The sequence below is a fragment of the Rhea pennata genome, chromosome 2, assembly GCF_028389875.1.
Source record: "Rhea pennata isolate bPtePen1 chromosome 2, bPtePen1.pri, whole genome shotgun sequence".
In the NCBI taxonomy this organism is placed as follows: Eukaryota; Metazoa; Chordata; class Aves; order Rheiformes; family Rheidae; genus Rhea; species Rhea pennata.
This window is the reverse complement of record NC_084664.1, coordinates 23,764,444-23,784,292: the sequence shown is the minus strand read 5'-3', so window position 1 is coordinate 23,784,292 and position 19,849 is coordinate 23,764,444. Positions and strand designations below refer to the sequence as shown.

General features: G+C 42.7%; 1 protein-coding gene across 1 annotated transcript in view; it reads right to left on the bottom strand.

The window, feature by feature from the left end:
- FAM171A1 (family with sequence similarity 171 member A1) overlaps window positions 1-17,814 on the bottom strand; it is a 91,783-nt gene extending 73,969 nt beyond the window's left edge. The window contains exons 1-2 of the mRNA XM_062569069.1: window positions 17,665-17,814; window positions 17,019-17,164 (exon numbers count right to left, since the gene is read on the bottom strand). Coding sequence (XP_062425053.1) covers window positions 17,019-17,112 — 94 coding nt within the window. The 5' untranslated portion in view covers window positions 17,113-17,164; window positions 17,665-17,814. The remainder of the gene's footprint in view (window positions 1-17,018; window positions 17,165-17,664) is intronic.
- Window positions 17,815-19,849: the final 2,035 nt, after the last annotated feature.

The following is a 19,849-nucleotide window of genomic DNA, read 5'->3' as shown; positions in this document are numbered from 1 at the left end:
GAACAGAACAATTTGACAATTTACAGCTCAGCAAAACTCCAGTCACAAACCATGGCCTCGATGCACTACTGTTATATACAGACATATAGTAACCAAGCAAGAAGTTAAAGAGCTGGTAAACAGTGCAAGTTTTACATCTGCCTACTGCAAGTACCAAAATCAGAACAATGAGACATTTGTTCCAGACTTACACAGCAAGGCAAAAACAACTGCACAGCAGTAATCGTCTTCTGTATAGAAAGCAACACAATGAGTTTTTAAAATGTTCCTCAATGGAGTTCATAAAGTATCTATAAGGATTATTCTTGTAATCACTGCACGGATTCATATAATCTGGACACAGAATTGCTTAAAAAAATGAGGTTGTGACAAAGGTGAAGAAAGATAAGCAGAGACTGCTTACTACTGTATGCTCTGCATTTCTCCACATCAGCCCATGCCTATGAAGTTGCAGTTTAGAAGTTCCATCCTGACTTGGCAGAAAGCTAACACAACAGAAATCCTAGGTCTGGCTGCAATACGCCAAAAAGCACAAAGGACTGGCCAAAACCACAACAGCAGCCATAAGACATGTCATGGCTATCAAGCTAACTAAGTTTTCCTTAAATAAGAAACACGCAGGCACACTACTGTCATCTATCCATATCTCTGTGTCGTAAATGCCTTCTAAATGCCTTATTCTACCTACATGTTCACCATTTTTCTCTGGGAATTACTGAGCAACCAAATCCTTCTCAACCACTTCAGGTGAAGATTAAGAATCTGGGGGGAGAACAAAAAACATGGGCAAGTATTTCAGAAGCTGAAATGAAGCTGAACTGAAAGCAATGAGGATAGGCTGAAAACCTACCAAGTTAGTCAGGGACTTACTAATCAAGTTAACACCTAGGTAAAACAAATTTTAAAAAACGAAAAAAAAACGGAGCTTGAAGTGCTGGCTAGAAGCAAGTTCAATTGAATCTGAAAAACCATAAAGTGCCTCCAGATTCACCATCAGAGGGAGAGCCTCCAGAAACAAGACCCACGAAAGACAGAATGTCTTAGCACATATCCCAGACAAACTATCCATCACCATCATACTCTAGCCTGAGAGAGCTCTTTGCTCACAGAGAGCTATGCGAACCTGCCAAGGAGGACGTGTGCTCATCTCCTCCGAAGGTCAAAGTGGACATGACCGTATGATGCAGTTACTGGCCACTCCACCAAGGCCAATTTCCACATCACAGTTGCTGGCAACAAAAATATACTGTCAAAATGACGATTGTTGCTGAAGATTCAGCCATGACAGAAACATGTACAAGAGATGAGTCAGTTTTTACAAAAAGATCAATGTAGAAGTCACATTACCTTACTTAAATATGCATAATAGAGTTTGATAGTTTATGTTTCTGATAAAATCAATCAGGTCCAAAAAAAATACACTTAAAGTGCAGAATGAGTTAGCAACCAAGGACCTACTGTCAGTACCGAAGAGCAGAACTTACTGGCAAAGAACCCTATCGATTTTCAGTAGTGTTTCTTGCAGAATAAGGTATTATTCTGTCACTCTTACTTATATTAACTATATCTACTAAATTCACATTCTCACATTACACTGATGTAAGATAAAATGTTCAGTTAAAGTCACAGTACTTAGTAATGTAATCTTCAAAATAAGAATATCTCCCCCCCCCCCATTGCAATGTGTCAGTGCTGAATCATGTAACATCTAGCACAAAGCACCAGTGAGTTCTGAACATGAACCAGAAATATATGGAATTCATTGGCTCTGTGTAAATGTAATTGATTCAAAATCAAGTTAATTTTTAGAGTATTTTAATTACCTTCCAAATCCTATTTATCTTGATGCAGATAAAATAATACAAAATAGGTCAGCTTTTTTGTTAGTGGTAAGTACACTTGTATTTTTAAAGAGCAATTTTTTTTTCACAGTATCGAAGGCAAAATAAAGGTTGAATTCTGTTAAGCAACCAGAATGAGTGAGATAAACATATATCATTTAGAAAATTTCTAGATAAAATATTTAAAAGTCTAATATTAAAATTCACCATTCCTGAGAAAGTTGGAACTTTGTAAGAACTCTCCCTCATAACAGTATGCAAATACCATGAAAACCACAGGAATAAAAGACAAAAAGCCAGTGATACTTAATTAGAGGCCTCAACAGATCATTTAAAAATCTTGAACAAGGAAATGCACATACTCATACACTCAATTAATTCACATGCCTTGTATCTGCTAGTAAGGATTTATTTCAAGTCCATTGCCTTGAACAAGAAAGAAAAAACACATCTGTATATGTTTCCAAGCCAAAGCTGCTTTGAACAAAGCAAATTAGCAGAAAAGTAAGAAGAAGCCAACTCCCAGTGTTATTAAAATAGCCACAGCAATGCAAGGACAAAACCTAAGCCATGTATCCTGGATAATACATTAATTTCATAGAACAACGACCATTCACAAAAGACAATCACTAAGTCGCTCAAAGTACAGTATACTGCACTGCGAACACATCACCAAAAATGGTGGAAAACGCATTACATTCTTACTATTGTGAGGTAAAGTCTGATTCATACCATATGGCCTTATAAGACAAGCACATGTGCACGTCTGCATACGTGTGCATGAACGCTGAGGTCTCCAGCTCTCCAATCGTGATTGCATTCACAAGCTTTCTAGCAGAAGTAATGAGAAGACTGAAAGATTTTGATGAAAGTGAAATTGTTATTTCTTCAGGTCCATTCATGAAAACTAGTCATAATAACTCGTAATTTTTGTCTCGGAAATTTGTTATTTAACATAAATTGAGATATATTAAAGTTGTGAATGCACTTCAAGACAGTATCTTGTTATGTCTTGTTATGTTTCTTCTCTACTCTACAAAGCTCGAAAAGCCTAAAATGCAACAATAATCATATCAGTGTCTGAATAATTCAAGACAAGGAAAGGAATCTTGTCTTCTCCCCTAGTCTGGTTAGCATGGTATAAAACATACAATATTTTATTTCACCCTTGGGCAAAGACACACAGTTAATGCAATATATGACTACCTCATAAAGTTGTATTTGAAGCCATCAGTCTGGCTTAACAAAAAGGAAACCTAAGCCCAGTATTACACTAGGAGCACAGAAAGCATTGTTTACAAGTTCAATTAGGTATCAGCCTACTTTTCCAAAATCAACCTTTACTCGCACTGCTTCACATCTCTGCATTAAAGCAATTGCTTCTTATGGTGTTTTCTGCTTTGTAACTACAGGCAAATACTGGCTTCTAACAGCAACTTGCATATAATTATTTGAAGTAACTTAATCTTCTTGTTGCTTAAAAACAGAAAAATGAGATTCTGGTGTTACTAGCAACATCAAGCTGGCATGTATGTTTGAAATAAAGATTTGTCTACATGACTACTTTTGAAAATGCAGTTTTCTTTTCTGCTAGATTAAGATAAAGCTAAAAATTAAACCCAACTCAAAAGGGAGGCGAAGGTGAGGGAAAGAGTGAGAGGAAAAGGAGGAAGTTTCTTAGTACTAGTCACTGGAATCGATCCAAATTTCACTTCCTATATAGAAAATTTTACATGTCAGTCTATCATCTTTATGCTGACCATTTTTTCTTACTTCTATGGCATATATACATTCAAAAAGCCAAGCCTGTCATCCATTTGGGGGACAAAGTGACTGTGTGTCTATTTACATGAAAAATAACCTCAAATTCTTTGAACATCAGTGTAGGAGAAAAGTCACTAAGGTGGCAGTCGTCAGCCCTCCAAATAGATTGAAAACAACTCCAGACATGCTGAAACACAACCTTCTGCCCATTACCATGCAACATTCTGGTTTCAGCCCCATCTTTGGCCTTTACCCTTACTCAAGGATGACATGGAAGAGCAAGGCATGGGATTACTAAATCTGCAAATAATTTCAAGAGGGTCCTGAAGTAACTGCCATGATCAGTATCAATAAATTCATTAAAAGGTTTCTAATCACATCTCCAGATATATGGAGGAAAAGAAGGTGATCAGGAGTAGCCAGCATAGATTCACCAAGGGGAAACCCTGCTTGATCAACCTGATAGCCGCCTATGATGGAATGACTAGCTTGGTAGATGAGGGCAGAGCAGTGGATGTTGTGTACCTTGACTTCAGCAAGGCTTTTGACACTGTCTCCCATAACATCCTCCTAGAGAAGCTCAGGAAGTTCAGGTAGGTGAGTGGAGAGTGAGGTGGATTGAGAACTGGCTGAAAGGCAGAACTCAGAGGGTTGTCTACAGTGGCGTGGAGTCTAGTTGGAGGCCTGTGGCTAGCAGCGCTCCTCAGGGCTCAGTACTGGGCCCCATCCTGTTCAACTTCATCAGTGACCTGGATGAGGGACAGAGTGCCTCCTCAGCAAGTTTGCTGATGATACCAAGCTGAGAGAAATGGCTGAGACAGCTGAGGGCTGTGCTGCCATTCAGAGAGACCTGGACAGGCTGGAGAACTGGGCAGAGAGAAACCTCATGAGGTTCAACAAGGGCAAGGGCAGAGTCCTGCACCTAGGGAAAAACAACACAAGGCACCAGTACAAGCTGGGAGCTGACCTTCTGCAGAGCAGCTCTGCAGAGAAGGACCTGGGAGTGCTCATGGATGACAAATTGACCATGAGCCAGCAATGTGCCCTTGTGGCCAGGAAGGCCAATGGTATCCTGGGGTGCATTAAGAAGAGCGTTGCCAGCAAGTCAAGGGAGGTGATCCTACCCCTCTACTCAGCCCTGGGGAGGCCTCATCTCAAGTACTGTGTCCAGTTCTGGGCTCCCCAGTCCAAGAGAGATGTGGAGCTACTGGAGAGTGCCCAGTATAGGGCTACAAAGATGATCAGAGGGCTGGAGCATCTGCCCTATGAGGAACGGCTGCGAGAGCTGGGCCTCTTCAGCCTGGGGAAGAGAAGACTGAGGGGGGATCTTATCAACGTGTACAAGTACCTGAAGGGAGGGTGTCAAGGGGACGGGGACAAACTCTTTTCAGTTGTCCCATGTGACAGGACAAGAGGCAATGGGCAGAAGTTGAAGCACAGGAAGTTCCGCCTGATCGTGAGGGGGAATTTCTTCACTGTGAGAGTGACAGAGCACTGGCACAGGTTGCCCAGAGAGGTTGTGGAGTCTCCTTCTCTGGAGATCTTCAAGGCCTGCCTGGATGCAACCCTGTCTACCATGCTCTAGGTGACCCTGCTGAGCAGGGAGGTTGGACTAGATGATCTCCAGAGGTCCCTTCCAACCGTACTGATTCTATGATTTTAAAGATGGTAGGGATTAAGACCCTAGACTCTGATCCAGGTTTTACTTCCCAGCTCTGACCTAGACAGTGACCAGACATCTGGGCCCCTGACACCTTCCCTGTTTGCCTGAGCTGATCATTTGCAAAATGGAAGTATTTTCCTTCCTCCCTGTAGTCAGAGTGAGCTTTTCAAGCAAGAAGCATTTTTTTTTTCATGTGGAATATATGGCCAGATTTTATCATACATTCAAGACACTGTAAGAACAACTTCGAGATGCAACTCAGCAAGAGAAAGTATGATTTGCTTTAGCAAATGCAATGCATCTCCTTCCTAACTTCTTCCTTGGAGTGTTAAAAGCTCTTCTGAATTTTAACAAGATTTTGAGTAACAAAGGCTGTACTTCAATATCTCTAAAAAAAACCATTCCAGAAGGTAAGCAATGATCAGCCCTGCAAACTGATGTTGCCATAAAATATTTACTTATACATAGCCCCTAGGTCTACAAAGGCTCTTTCACCATGGACTGTTTAGAGTATGTCCTTACTAACTGCTCATCTATATAGCAGTAGACAGAATGCCCTGAAGTAATAACACTGAGTATTAAGGCAATTAAATTGTACCAGGATCAAGACGCACTGGTGTGCTTTCCCTTCGCACTCCCATTCAATGTATACCTTTTTGTAAAAGCTACATTCACCACAATTTTGTAAGGAACAGGCATATAGATTAAATAGTACACGGATTGAAGAAACACCTGAGAGAAAGAAAGTCTGGCATGGTTCCAGCTCTATGAATTTGAGCTTTAATATTTTCCACCACGTTAAGGCTAGGGGGAATTGAAAATGATCCTTGATGATTCTGAGCGGGTAACTGAGCCACTCCTAATGCCTGAACGCATCAGAAATTAAAAAGATTTTTTTTTTCCTGGTGGGAACCAGATTGCCACGGTAAAACAAAGATTCTCTACAGCTCCTGAACAACCTACAGGGCCATTACCTGTTCATAAGAGTTTGGTCTGGAGTGCTTACATACACAGTTTTTTGATTTTTGTCATAGAACAATTTCTGAAAGTTTGGCCTATTCACTTAAAATCATGCATTAATTTGCGTGTAACTATTACGTTTCTATGGAGATGGCTACAAAAATCGCTCTACTTCTTGTTATCCAACACTCTGCTCCTTCGAAGCCCAAGGAATTATTCTGTGAAGAAAGGTAGTTTGTGACGGGACACTGCCTCAATCCCCCTTCAAATGACAGAGTCTAAAGGAGGGCTCACTCAGCCCTCTCCCTGCAACAGCAGTAAACCATACTTAAAAAAAAAGAAAAGAAAAGAAAAAGAAAGGGAAAAAGCAGAGCATTAATAAAAGACTAACTAGCTACACACAGGTAAAACACTAATTAAACAAGATCTCCAGCAAGATTACGAACATAGCTAAAGAGTAATAGCCAAGCAGTTCTCACTGAAGTAAAGCTTCACAGAGCAGATTGCTGTTCATATCTGATCTAAAGGAGGAAGTCCTTATCTAATCAAATGTCTGGAAAAGCTAATAGTTTTCAACATGAATTTTAGTACATCAGATTTTCTTCCTTCACCAAATGATTTTAAAGTACTTTTAATAGCTGAATATTCCAAAGCCTGTTGCAGTTATAACTCAATAGCTTGCAGTAATAAGCAACTTGAAATTCATCCCATTAGAAGCTCTTGCTGCTAATGGCTTCAGGACTCTTAAATCAAGCATATTTTTAATTTTTCCTTTTATGTAGATTGCTAACAACAATATTTACATCAAGTAAGTGTGATGCCACAGTTTCCTCTAAAAAGTCTTAACTAACAGCAGCCTATAGAATGAAACAGCTATCCTGTCTTACAGGGGACTGGGTGAGAACAAAGGGAATTTTAATTTTTGAAGAAAATGACCTTCTTCATATTAAAGTTTTAGTAGTAGAGAAAGAAAAGTAACACTTCCCCCTCCCTCTCCACGAAACAATGAAAATACAGCTCTCATTTAAAACATCTGTGTTCCTCGCTCCTGTAAATCATACATCACGAATCCAGAGACTGCCTCAAACTTAAGCTATTTGCCAGGACCTAGACTGCAGGCCTGCAGCTGAAATAAGCTGAGTTGCAACAATACTCTGGATACTAACAGTAAACCAAAAAGAGCAAGTACATTGCTGTGCTTCACGGTGTCTGTCAATGTTATTACCACAAGTAGCTTTTTAAACTACTGTAATATTTTTCCAGGTCAGCATGCTACTCAGCAGGTTTCCAAACCCGCCAGGCGCACAATTTACAGCGGAGCAAAGACACTGCAAGTGGCGCTCCCATCTCGAGCTTCTGCCACCCATTCTGTGAACCCAACGCAGCGCCCGGGACAAGCTTTCGCCCTGCCACACGCTCTCGTCCGCGTCTGCCTCCCCCCTGCAGCCGCGTCTCCAGAGCTCCCCAACCCATTCGTCTCCCCAGCGCTGCCGGCCCCGCTCAAACAGAAACAAGAAACTGCTTTGAGCACTCCCCAGCAGGCTTTCCTGCCGGGCTGCAGCGAAAGCACGCCAAGCCTTCCACGATATGAAAGGCCCATCACAGGGGCAGAAGGAAAAAAGAAGCGATAAAAAAACAAAAACTTCTCATCTTTCAGCAGACTCTCTTATCTAGCAAATATCAACGCAGAAGCACAGTAATTAAGGAAAGCAGGCAATTATCTGGAGGAAAGTGTGAATCAGTCAGGCCAAGTAGACAATTGTGATAGGAGTGACCAGACACTATCAGGTGACATGCACAAATTATGCCAAATTGTACCTTTACAGCTAGCTGATATGAATTACAGTATCAGGGTGCTATGTTAAGTGCCCAGTACTGCCCTCCACACTTCTCTGGCATTACAACTTCAAAGTGCGCCATTTCCTCTCAAACCAGCCGGGGACCTTCTGAGGGCAGAAGCTAAGGTACTAACCTTTAGGTTACCCTTCAGTTGGTAGAAAAGCTGACGAGGGCTGCATGTCACTGTTCATTCTAGCTTAAACTGTGGGTGAAGCTGCCTTTAAACTAACTTGTAGGGTACGAACCGGAGCAGCTGACACAGAGACAGCAACCTGTTTGGCCAGGGTCAGAGATAGCTGTGGCTGAAAGCATCTTAAATCATCACAGCTAAGTCTCCTAGCACTCACTGCTCTGTGCTCTAATACATTTTTTTGGCTACTGTAGGCAAATTAGCATTAAGAAATTCTTTACGCTTTTTCTTTGAGCAATTTACAAAGCTTTTCAGACAATAGCTACTTTGCTGTATGATCTGCCCTATGTCTCACGCTGTAGTTCTACAATCAATTTAATCCCACGTCTGTCGGTAATGCTGCCATAAAGGGAAGTCCCTGTTTTCCTTTATCAGCTCCTCTCAGCCCCTTCCTTTGCACCAGCAACAGGGTTTGTACAGTTCCTGATGAACCCAGTCTGGGAGGTGAAAACTGAACTGGTGCATGCCAGAGCATTCAGTTGGATCACTTCCTTGATCTGATTTACCACACAGCTACACAAATATCCGTACGAGAGGAAACAGGCAAAGGTGAGAACAACAATGCAGCTTAACCCAGAATAAATCAAATCTTGGGAATACAATATTAAAAATGTGGAAGAACCAATTAGACAAGTCCAAACAACTCTGCACACCTCCTTCCTTGTTTCTACACCTTTTTTTCTGTTTGTTTATTTACTCTTGGGAGGGAAATACTCAGATTCATAAATGTAACAGTACAAAGACAAACGATTTAGAAATGCAAATAATGCCACAGATAATAACTCTTTTTGAGTCTTCAGAAATGCATAACCGAGTCTGGTAATCCAAGATGTGCGTTCCTTCAGTATAAGTTATGCGGTATATATATTCAGAAGCCCTAGGGTAGAGCCACAGGGTAATGCTACGCTGATGAAATTTGCTGTCACGACATTTGAGGTCTGACCAACTGGGGGAGATCTATCTACACAGCCAGTGGATTCTATGGAACAATTCTTCTGACCAAACTTCTGGGGGAGAGGAACTGCACTCAACTTCATTAGTTGAAAAGATTAGATGTTCATGTCTGAACATCTGAAATGTCTGAAGATGGCTAGGTAAGATGTAGACACTTAGATGGCAGACTCCTGGCTTAGGCAAGATGAATCCCATTCTGGATGAAAACCACACATCCCTTGAGGGAAGTGTATGTAGGAACTAGAGGACGAGAGATGAGATGTTTGGATCTTAGCCTTTCATTCTGCACAACTGGCAAGATGGTGAGTGAAAGGGCTGGACAGAGCTGGAACATTTAGTTCCTTCCAACAATAGTCCAAATACAGCATTTGCCTTTGTTGTTATCGCTTTATTACCAAGAAAGTCTCACAACATCATATGAAAAATACTTGCTGTATTAGTACATGCCTTTGCTTACAAACTATGGTAGAAGGCACTGTTTTTTCACTAATGATAAATACACAGGTGAAATGAAACAAGGAGCTGCCATCACTGCTTTTGCCTCTACTAATCACTGCAAAAAGACGACCTGCAGGAAGGTCTCCTATTTTTAGCAAAGCAGGAAGGTCTTATACCTCTTATTTCTTTCAACATTTACTGTCAAGGCAAGCTCCCCTATACTGTTAAATGCTGCTACTGTACTATTTACATCTACCACACGTACAGTAGCTCTCAGCACTTTTGCAGCTAGGACTTCCTTGAGAAAAATGGAGATACTTTGCACCTCAGTGCATTCAGCTCCTTTGTTGCCCCCACACCAAAAGGATGCTGCTACTTCCTCTCCCTCTAAGCTTCCCCTCCACCTCATTTCCTCCCGGGTAACCTCAGTTCCCGCTGCGCCTCCTCGAAGCCCAGCTCCTGCAGCGCAGTGCAGAGAGACTGAGGGTGGCCCCGGCACTGAGCAAGCCCAAGTCCGGCAAAGCTAACTCTCTTAGCTGCTCTTGCCTCCATACCTGGAAAACAACCTATACAGCAACACAGCAGAATTTTCCAGTCGGTGCATACATAGGTTCCTATGTACAGTGAACAGAGGCTTCACTTCCTGGCATATGAGAGTTTCTTAAAGATAGTGTATGAAGACAAGATCTCACCCTCTAGGATGCCTCCTCAGTATGGTACAGATAATGACAGCTCACGTGATTTCAAGAATTTAGAAACAATTAAAAAGACAGCTTTGACACTGGAGTTTCACATTTTTTTTGTGTCCAGCTTGCAGAGACTGATTCTATCTGAAATATATTTTACATTAACATTTATTCTGTTTAAATATATCCCATCCCCCATGTAGTTAAAGAGAAAGCCAAATTCACAGACAATACCATACAAAAAGGAAATTTTTCTTCAAAGCAAAAGTGTGAAATGGCTGTACTTGAACCAGAACATTTCACGTTTTTTGAACTAGAACTCTGGCATTTTACATAGATTGAAAAATATAACTTTATGTTGAAATATATTTAAACAGAATTTTTAAGGTCTCAGACATGCCATTATGTCAAATATAATTCTATCTTTATATTTTAAAGAGAAGGATTCAATGCCCTTATCAAAAGCAAGAAATATTACAATATATTCAGATTCTTATGGCTCTGTATTAACATATATATACATTTTTCCAGTTTCCAATATAATTGAAGATAGTGTTCCTAAAAAGTATTTATATAATGCATATTATCTGTGCATATAAAGCCAGATATTACATAACCAAAACCCTAATGTAAACCAGCTTACAGGGAAACGTTTCTGGAATTTTTGAAGAAAAAAAGCACTCAGTTTTCTTTGGCATTTCCTAAAAAAAAAAAACTTTTAGTTCTTATAAAGTGTGGCTATAGTTTTGCTTTGTTTTTTGTTTTGTTTCTTGACAGACTAGACTCAGAATTTCAGTAAGTCAAAAAAAGAAAACTCATTTTCAGTGACAGGAAGAACATGGTATTAATTTGTTTTCAAACACATTTTAATATTACTAACCTCATTTGTTCTAGTAAATACAACCCATTTTACACAGGTTTCCTGATAGGCATATAGTAAAACCACCATAGAGAAGACAGAATACCAACAATATATTTCTGACGAAAGCTGCTTTTCTTTGTATCTAAAGGCAGATCTGATATATATGGGAGCAAATGAAAATTAATCCTACAAAAATTGTAGCTTATGTAAGGTAATCGTCATCAGAGTCACTAAGTAGAAATATTAGAAAAGTAGAAAAAGTAGAAAAATAGAAACTTTGAATGTAAACTGCAGGTATTTTTGAGAGACTATTTTGTTTGCCTTTAGCTGACCTGCAGGAAGAATAACCACATCCCTAATTTACAGGCTTAAGGTACACAACACAGCTATTGATCAAATGCACTGAAATTATTTGAGATATGCAAAAAAAGAAGCACCATTTCTAACCATATTGCTACCTAAAAGCCCACTCTCAACCAATGTTCTAAGAAACGCCACTAAAATAGTACCATTAAGCTGCTTGGTACTGTGCACACCTATACTGACACGAAGTAACAGCAGTTGCTATGCACTTTACAGCTCTGGAAAAGCTATTATTAGGGTGACAGAAATCAGGGTGGAGGTTGCTGCACAAGCGACCATATTTAGGAAAGTGAATTTCCTCCAGTTCTCATACGGGATCCAAGAGCTGTTAATGACTGCTGTGTACAATGAAACATAGGGATTGCTTTGTCATCAAATTTAGTTTTGCCTTTAAGAAACCTCTAATGGTTATTTTCATTAGATATATTAAATGTCCTCTTTTGCTAGCACCTTTGAGTCAACATAATCCATAAGAGAATGGTGCCACATAAAGCTTATATCCAAGGAAATGAAGCTGGTCAGAACGAGCTTGCAGTGACGGCCCCTGAACCTGTGAACTATGCACCAAGTTTGTTTGCCTTTCATCTTGCTCTCAGTTTTCTTGCTGGAAGACAAGAGTAAAGAACTAATTAATTAGTCTGTACTAATAGTAGGCAGTGACATTTCTACTGTTTAATGCCCTAAAACCAGTGAAGATTTTATAATTTTCTCAACAATTCTAAAAACACAATCCTTTCTCCTTTCCAACACACACCTATATGTACCCATACTCATGTTAGATTGACAAGTATACAGTAAAGTTGCATTTCATTGCTAATAGAAGCTTCTCATATACAGAGAGGGCTGCTGTTTGAAACTATTCACTTGGCCAGAAGTTGGCACAGAAAGCAGCTGTCCTAAAAATGCCCCAAACTTAGGTTCTAGTCTCACTCTGTAAGAGGTGTCAGTATGAGGTAAGTAAAATAATAATAATAATAACAAAAGAGTGCAAGAGAGGAGAAAAAATGGTGTTTTAACACCATGGATTGAAAAATATAACTTTATGTTGAAATATATTTAAACAGAATTTTTAAGGTCTCAGACATGCCATTATGTCAAATATAATTCTATCTTTATATTTTAAAGAGAAGGATTCAATGCCCTTATCAAAAGCAAGAAATATTACAATATGTTCAGATTCTTATGGCTCTGTATTAACATATATATATACATTTTTCCAGTTTCCAATATAATTGAAGATAGTGTTCCTAAAAAGTATTTATATAATGCATATTATCTGTGCATATAAAGCCAGATATTACATAACCAAAACTATGCACCTATGTGTTAGCTAACATCTGGCAATTAACACCTTCTCAAGGCACAAGCAGACAAAAGACCACAGGGAATCTGAATTTGCTATCCCTTGATAAGTACATATGCATTTGCTCTTAACTATAAACAACCTAAGTCAACTCACTTACTGCAAAGTATTACAAGCCAAAATGGTGAATACAAACATCAATTAGAAAAAGGATGACGTGTTGCAGTTCTACACCCTTAGCTAAATTAAATATCTTAACTTGCTCATTTGGTCATACTCTTAATTGAGACAAACCAGTTACCAGACATCTGCAAGAATTAGTAGTTTAAAGTAAACATGAAAAAAAAATCTGATGTTTATCTTGATAAGATAACCCATAACATGAACAAATACATTGTCCTCATTAAGATTTTACAATACTATCTAGTACTAAGTAAACAACTTCCTCCCCACTAAAATAAAACAACAACTTTTCTATTACTCTAGAGTAATTTAGTTTCCATTGCGATGAGTCCATTTGTGGCCTCAGTGAAATAAATGTTTTGAAGGTTGTTAGTAATTTGCAGCTGATTGAAAAGAGATAGCACAGCAGCACAAGATGACATCTGCATCTCAGAATTAGTCTTTTTCCATCACCTAAACTTTATCTATCATCAAGGTTAAAATTGCAAGCTTGAAATAACTACCTTAAAAAAAAAAAAAGACCTTGAGAATCTCTTCACAGCTGTTACTATACTGTTTAGAAAAGAAGCCTTCATAAAATATCCAGCTGAAACAGTTGTGAAATTAGCTTTCACAATGTTAAGTAATATAATGACTGTCCAGTCAGGCAGGCAAAAACAAGTAACAGCACTCAAGCATCATCCCCGCTATTTTCCATGCACGCAGAATGAGGTGATACTGTGGATTTTGACTAAGAAATGACAGTTAGACTTTTACTGTTGTATTAGAAAAAAATGTCTGATTTGATCCTGTGATTATGAAAGTGGGCAATCCTGAGCATATTTTCCTCACAGACAAAACTGTCCTCAAGTTGCATGTCACCCAAGCAGTTTTTTTAAATTATTAAGATACGAAGACTAATGAAAACGTGAACTAAAAACAATACTCACTGCATCAGACAAAAGTCGTACTGTACTTCTGCATTACAACACAATATTCTAGGATTTCACTTAAAAGACTCTCCCTAGTATCTCAGAGAGAACTACCATCATCCTTTACTGTGAAACAGAAAGTTTAAAGACAACAAATTTAACCACTTCACAAATTACACACACTTTGATTATATTCTCCCTAAGTTAATGTTACCTCTTCACATAATTCTTAAATTCCTACCTCACCAAAGCTCTCCCAGTTAGAAAGCTTCTGTTCATATGATCAGTCTCATACTGTGTGCATACATCAGATACATCGCCAATATGAATGTAGCTTAAGGTTTTTTTATTTATTTAAATCACTACACATTTATTTCACGAACATTCATCTCAGCATTCTTTCAAATCAATTCAGGTTCCAGAAGACCTGACAGAACAACAACTCTAAAAATGAAAACAGAATTTAGTTCTCATTTGAAGAATTGTCAGGTTGTAGACAGCACACTTTAGCGAGAAGATGCATGATCTTGCCTATTGCTAAATATACCTTCATGTACTTGTAACAACTTCATCACTGGGGTACTAAACATCCACGATCACAAAAATTAACAAAATTACATGTGTGGAGATTTTACCATATTAAAAAACAAAACCGAAACAAAAAAACTCCACCTCTCCCAGTTACTGAAACTTGCAGTTCAGCAGGACACCTTCAGAGGCTACAATACATCTGCATAATGAATCAAATAGGGTAACAATGTGCCAAACTCATCTAATTTTCTAAATAGGGTGCTAAACACAGGGATTAATTACCAGTACTTCACATATTCACGAATTGTGTAATCACTCTGGCTGAGGAGAATTTAAAAATGGAACCATTTGAACAGAAGGCTGAGAGTAGCAAAAAAGAAAAAAAGCTAGATGCTAGATGCAAAGCACCCACCACCCCTTCCCTCACCAGAGTACTAAACTACAGCTCCCATGTTCAAATCTAGATGGTATTTAACACCAGTCTGTTAATACAGGCATGCAAAATCTTAATTGAGTCTCATCTAATCTGTCCCATCATGGGAAGGGCTCTCTACTACAGTTTCTTATGATCTGTCCAGTAATAAATACTGCAGATGTAGCAATTACTCCTTGAAGGCATCTTTTGGCTTTCTCAGCTCTACCTTTCTTCTCATCTCTTGGTTTTTTACCAGTCTCTTCTTAGCCACACAGTGTACAGCCATCCAGGAGAGAGAACGTCAGCTCCACACATCCCTAAACTTTGGCAACAGTGCTTTTAACCTGTGACTAGAACTATCACCACAGCAAAAACAGAGGGAGGAAAAAAAAGCTGGCTTAGGTTTCATAATCATTTAGCACTTATTGTGCTCAGTATATAAATAAGGAATGTGCCTGGCACTGACATCCCTTCCCCCCACCCCCAGGATGTGCATAGCTGACTATTATGAACTTATTCAAGGCTACTGTCTTCTGCTGCATAAACTCCCCCAAAAGACTCGTGCTACACGGTTGGTAACTAGTGATGAGGGTTGAACAGAATATACTTTAACACTAGACTAGCTCTACATACCCATTTACCAATGTACATATCAAAGGGGTAAAGACTGGGCTAGTAATCAGAGTTTGAAAAATGGTACTATCTTTGAAAACTCTCAGATGTTCTTCACACTGAAGACAAAATCAGGCTATTCTATTTAGATATAAATGTTCTCTACTTCTTGACATAACTGCTATTACTTAACTCATCAGCTATCATGGTTTGATGAGGATGTAACAGCTACAGAGACAAGTCAGTCTTTCCAGATACAATGAATTCCACTCAACACAGATGAGATAGGGCAGTCAAAAGGCACTAATTTTGTTGGTACCCCCCATTCTGATCACGTATACAAGAGATTTTCCATACGATCACAGAAATTACAGCAAAACTTGGTATCTGAAGTGCCAGCTTCAAGAGGAGAACACAGTTCTGTTTTTTTTCCTGGTAAACCTATCAACAAATTCCGTATGCTGAGTTTAAGGGCCCCCAAGTTGCTGTTCATAAGTACTTCTTATTCCACAACTGCTGCTATTTTGTCCTTAGAAAAGACTGACACAGAATATAAGTTTGACATCAGATCACCTAGCCGGCAGCATGCAGGTTTTGCTACAATTTTGGTATATTCTTCTTGAACTCCCAGTCCGAGACTATCGGCGGTCGCCTGCCCCCGTCACGACGGCTCAGCCGGGCTAGGGGCTCTCCCGGGCCGGACGACGCGCGTAGCCCCTGGACAGCGCTGCGCGGCGCGGGGCCGCCGTGCCGCCCCCTCGCGGCCCGGGGGCAGGTGCACGGCGGGCGCGGGCGGCGAGGCCGGGCCGCCCGCCGAGGCCAGGAGCTGCCCGCGGCGCCCCGCGGGACGCGCCGGCGAGGCGCCCGGCCGACCGCGGGGCGCCCGTTCCGCCGCTGCCCCAGGCCGGCCGCAGCAAGGCCTGCCGGCTCCCTGACAGGCCCCCGGCGCGGCGCGGCGCGGCCGCCCCCAGCGCCGAACAAAAGGCCCGGCCGAGGGCCGCCAACTTCCCGGGGCCCCCGGGGGGGGGGGGGGGGGGGGGCGCACCGGCGCGGCCCCACCGCCGGGCGTCCCCGCGGCCCGCCCCTCCCCGCGGCTTCGGGCCCTGCGGCAGGCGCGGGCGGGGGAGCGGAGCTGCCGGGGGAGAAGGGACGCAATGCAACAGCCCCAGCAGCGCGCAGGGAGCGCGGGGGCAGCACAATGCGGCCGGCAGCAGCCCCTGCCCCTGCCGTTAACAAAAGCTCCCCGGGGCTGCACCCCGCCTCCCCCGCGGCTCGGGGCAGCCTTTACCGCCGGGGGGGGGGGGCATTTTAGCCGCGGGCGCCGCCCCCTCCGTGCCCCGCACCCGGCGGGGGTGCCAGCTCCAGCGCGGCACCCCCGCCGGGGACAGCGGGGCGTGGGGGGCGTCTCGCATCCCCCCCACGCCCCCGGCGCGGCCCCCAACTTTGCCACTGCCGCCTGCACAATGCAGCCGCCGCCGGTCCCGCCGCCCTTCCCGCACCGACCTTGAGCCGCCTCGGGCGCCCCTAAGGTTTTGGTCACCGCCTTCCACACGTTGCAGCCGAGCAGGCAGAGGAGAAGCGCCGCCGACCTGCCCATTTCCACCCGCCGCCGCCAGCCGCCGCCAGGGAGGGAATCGCCGCCGGAGCCGCTGCCCGGAGGAGGAGGAGGAGGAGAAAGAGCCGCATCAGGGGCTGGCCCGCTCCGCGCCTCCCTCCATGTTGCCTTTCACTGCCCCTCCTGCTTTCTCCGCCCGCTGCATTGTAGCCTGCGCTGCGCCCCGGCCGCCGCGTCCCGCGGGTCTCCCCCCGGCCGGGCCTTGCGCAGGGGGAGGAGAGAGGAGGCTCCGCGATCCTGGCTGCGGCGCGGGGTGGGGGGGGCGCTTTTCCCCCCCCCCCCCCCTTTTTTTCGGTCTCCCGAAAGGGGCAGCGAGGCTCCGCCGCCCGCTCATTAACCCTTTGGGGCCCCCCGGTGCCCCGCGCCGCGGGCCCGGCACGACAGCGCCCCCTGCCGGCCGCGCCGCGCCCTGCCCCCCGCCGCGCCCCACCGCGCCCGCCCCACGGCCGCGCGGGGGGGGGCGCGGCCTCGCCGGCCCCCGCCGCCGCGCCTCGGCCGCGCCTGCGCTGCCGGCAGCCCCGCGCCCTCGCTTACCTGGCGCCGCGGGGTCGCGGCGTGGGGGTCCCTGCCGCCCGACTCCCCCTCAACGGCTGCAAAATGGCCTCCTCGGCGACACTTTTCCCTGTCAGGGAGGCGAGGCGGCTCCCCGGCGCCGCCGGCGAGAGCGATGGCCGGGCGGCGCGGCTGCCGTGCGCGGAGCGGCGCGCATCGCCCGGCCCCGGCTCTCCCGAGGCCGAGGCTGGGAGCGCGCAAGGTGCTCTCCGGCGGCGCAGCAGGAGCCAGCTTCCCCCTGTTACGTCTCCCCGGTAGAGATTCCGTATTAAAAAAAAAAAAAAAAAAAAAAAAAAAAAAAACTGTTTTTGCGCGTGAAGTTGTTTCAGAAACGTTATCTCCAGGCGCTGGCGCTGCGGGCCGGCGGGGGAGGTGCTGAAGCAGCCGGAGCGCCGAGGAGGGGACTCCCGAGAGGGCGGCGGTCGGTCCTGGGGCTTTCCCCTAGGTGATCCTGCAGCAGGCACAAGGGCAGCTGTCGGTGTACTTCTCCCTCCATGCCAGTGAGGACAGGATACAACATTACACCACCAGCTTCTTCCTTTCCCCACTCTTTTTGGTATTGTACATCCTAAGGGAGCAAGAGCTCCCCTCTTTCCTCTGATTCCCCCCCCCCCCCCAAAAGTGCAGAAATGGCTATTACAGACTGTCTTTGCACAGCTGTGCAAAATAAAGCTTCTGGCTTATCTGCTCATGGGTCTCCCATGGCCTTGGTCTGAACACTGCCCCTGCTCCGGTTTGCCTGCAAGGCTAATCCCTCGCAGAAATATCTTAAAGCTTCAGGTTTTGTTTGTAACATAATTCTATTTTTTAATAAAATCTGTCATAACATGCAGTATGTTATATAACTGCTTTTAGGAAGCAGTGGTGGTGTTTACTGCATCACTTCAGAACTTAACCAAGAGTAGCAATAGCACAAGCTACAGGTGGTTGCTCTTCTGAATTTTATGAAATTCCTGTGTCCCAGAAATGTGAAAACTCATTTGGCAGTTCTTGATTAATATCTTTGCCATTTCCTTTTTAGAGACACTCCAATTGATTACAGTGTATTTCACTCTGATTTCAGTGTTAAGTTGGTCAAACACATTTGCTAAGAGTTGGTAAATACGGTGTAGACACCGCAATATATTTTTTATCTTGAGAATTCTCCTGAGAAATGAGGGGATTTATTTGTGAAATGAGGTCCTTTAAGAAAAGTTGGTACAGAAAAGCCATCACTTAACAGATGAGAACAAACGAACAAATACAGATCGTCTGATCTTATTCCTGTTTATCATGAAACAAAGATAAAATACTGTAATCTCATGTAATGTCTAAAAAATAACTACATTGCACCAAGCACAGTTTGAAGAGCCCCATGGATTTGTAACAGAAATTTGATAAAAATTTAAGGGCTGTTAGTTATTGTGAGGTATTCCTTCTTGAAAAGAAAGGCTGGCCACATGGTAAACTATAGCACATTATGGGGCATCCTTTTTGTGATCCCAGTTCCCTTTCACTTTAGTGATTTGTTTTAAGAATGGATTTAAATTGGCATAAATAAGATGAACTTAGAGCTTGAAACTTATATAAAAGGTTTCTATCCATAAGGAAAGCTAGACCAGTGTGTTACAAAGAAGAACATGCGTTTTCCTTAATATAGTTCAATAATTTTCATAGAAGACAGATATCATAGCCATAAGAACATCAGTGGATCATAGCTCCAAATAAACTTTTAACTATTTTAATTATTGCTGAATGTAAATAGCTGCATTAAATTAACCAATTAACCCAAAACCCAGGCTTTAAATATTTATTTTTTGAATTTTCTTAAAGAATGTGTTCATCTGTGCACAGTGTTATTGCACTGAGTTTTTAAATACAAAACTTGTATTTAAGAAAACAAAGGTTCTCCACAGAAATACCGCACTTAATAAAGAACAAGAGTTTTTCTGGAAGTGCACAGATTTCTTATTTTTAAATTATGTTTAATTTAATATTTAGATACTACAATATCCCATCTAAACATAACATGTCAGAGGATGAAAAGAAAACTGATATTTTGCACAGTATTCCTATAAAATATTTTGACCTACTGAAATGAGATGTGGATATGTGAACTAAGGTCATACAGATTTAAAAAAAAAACCCACAAAATATAAATAATAACCATACACTCCCTGCTCTAGCT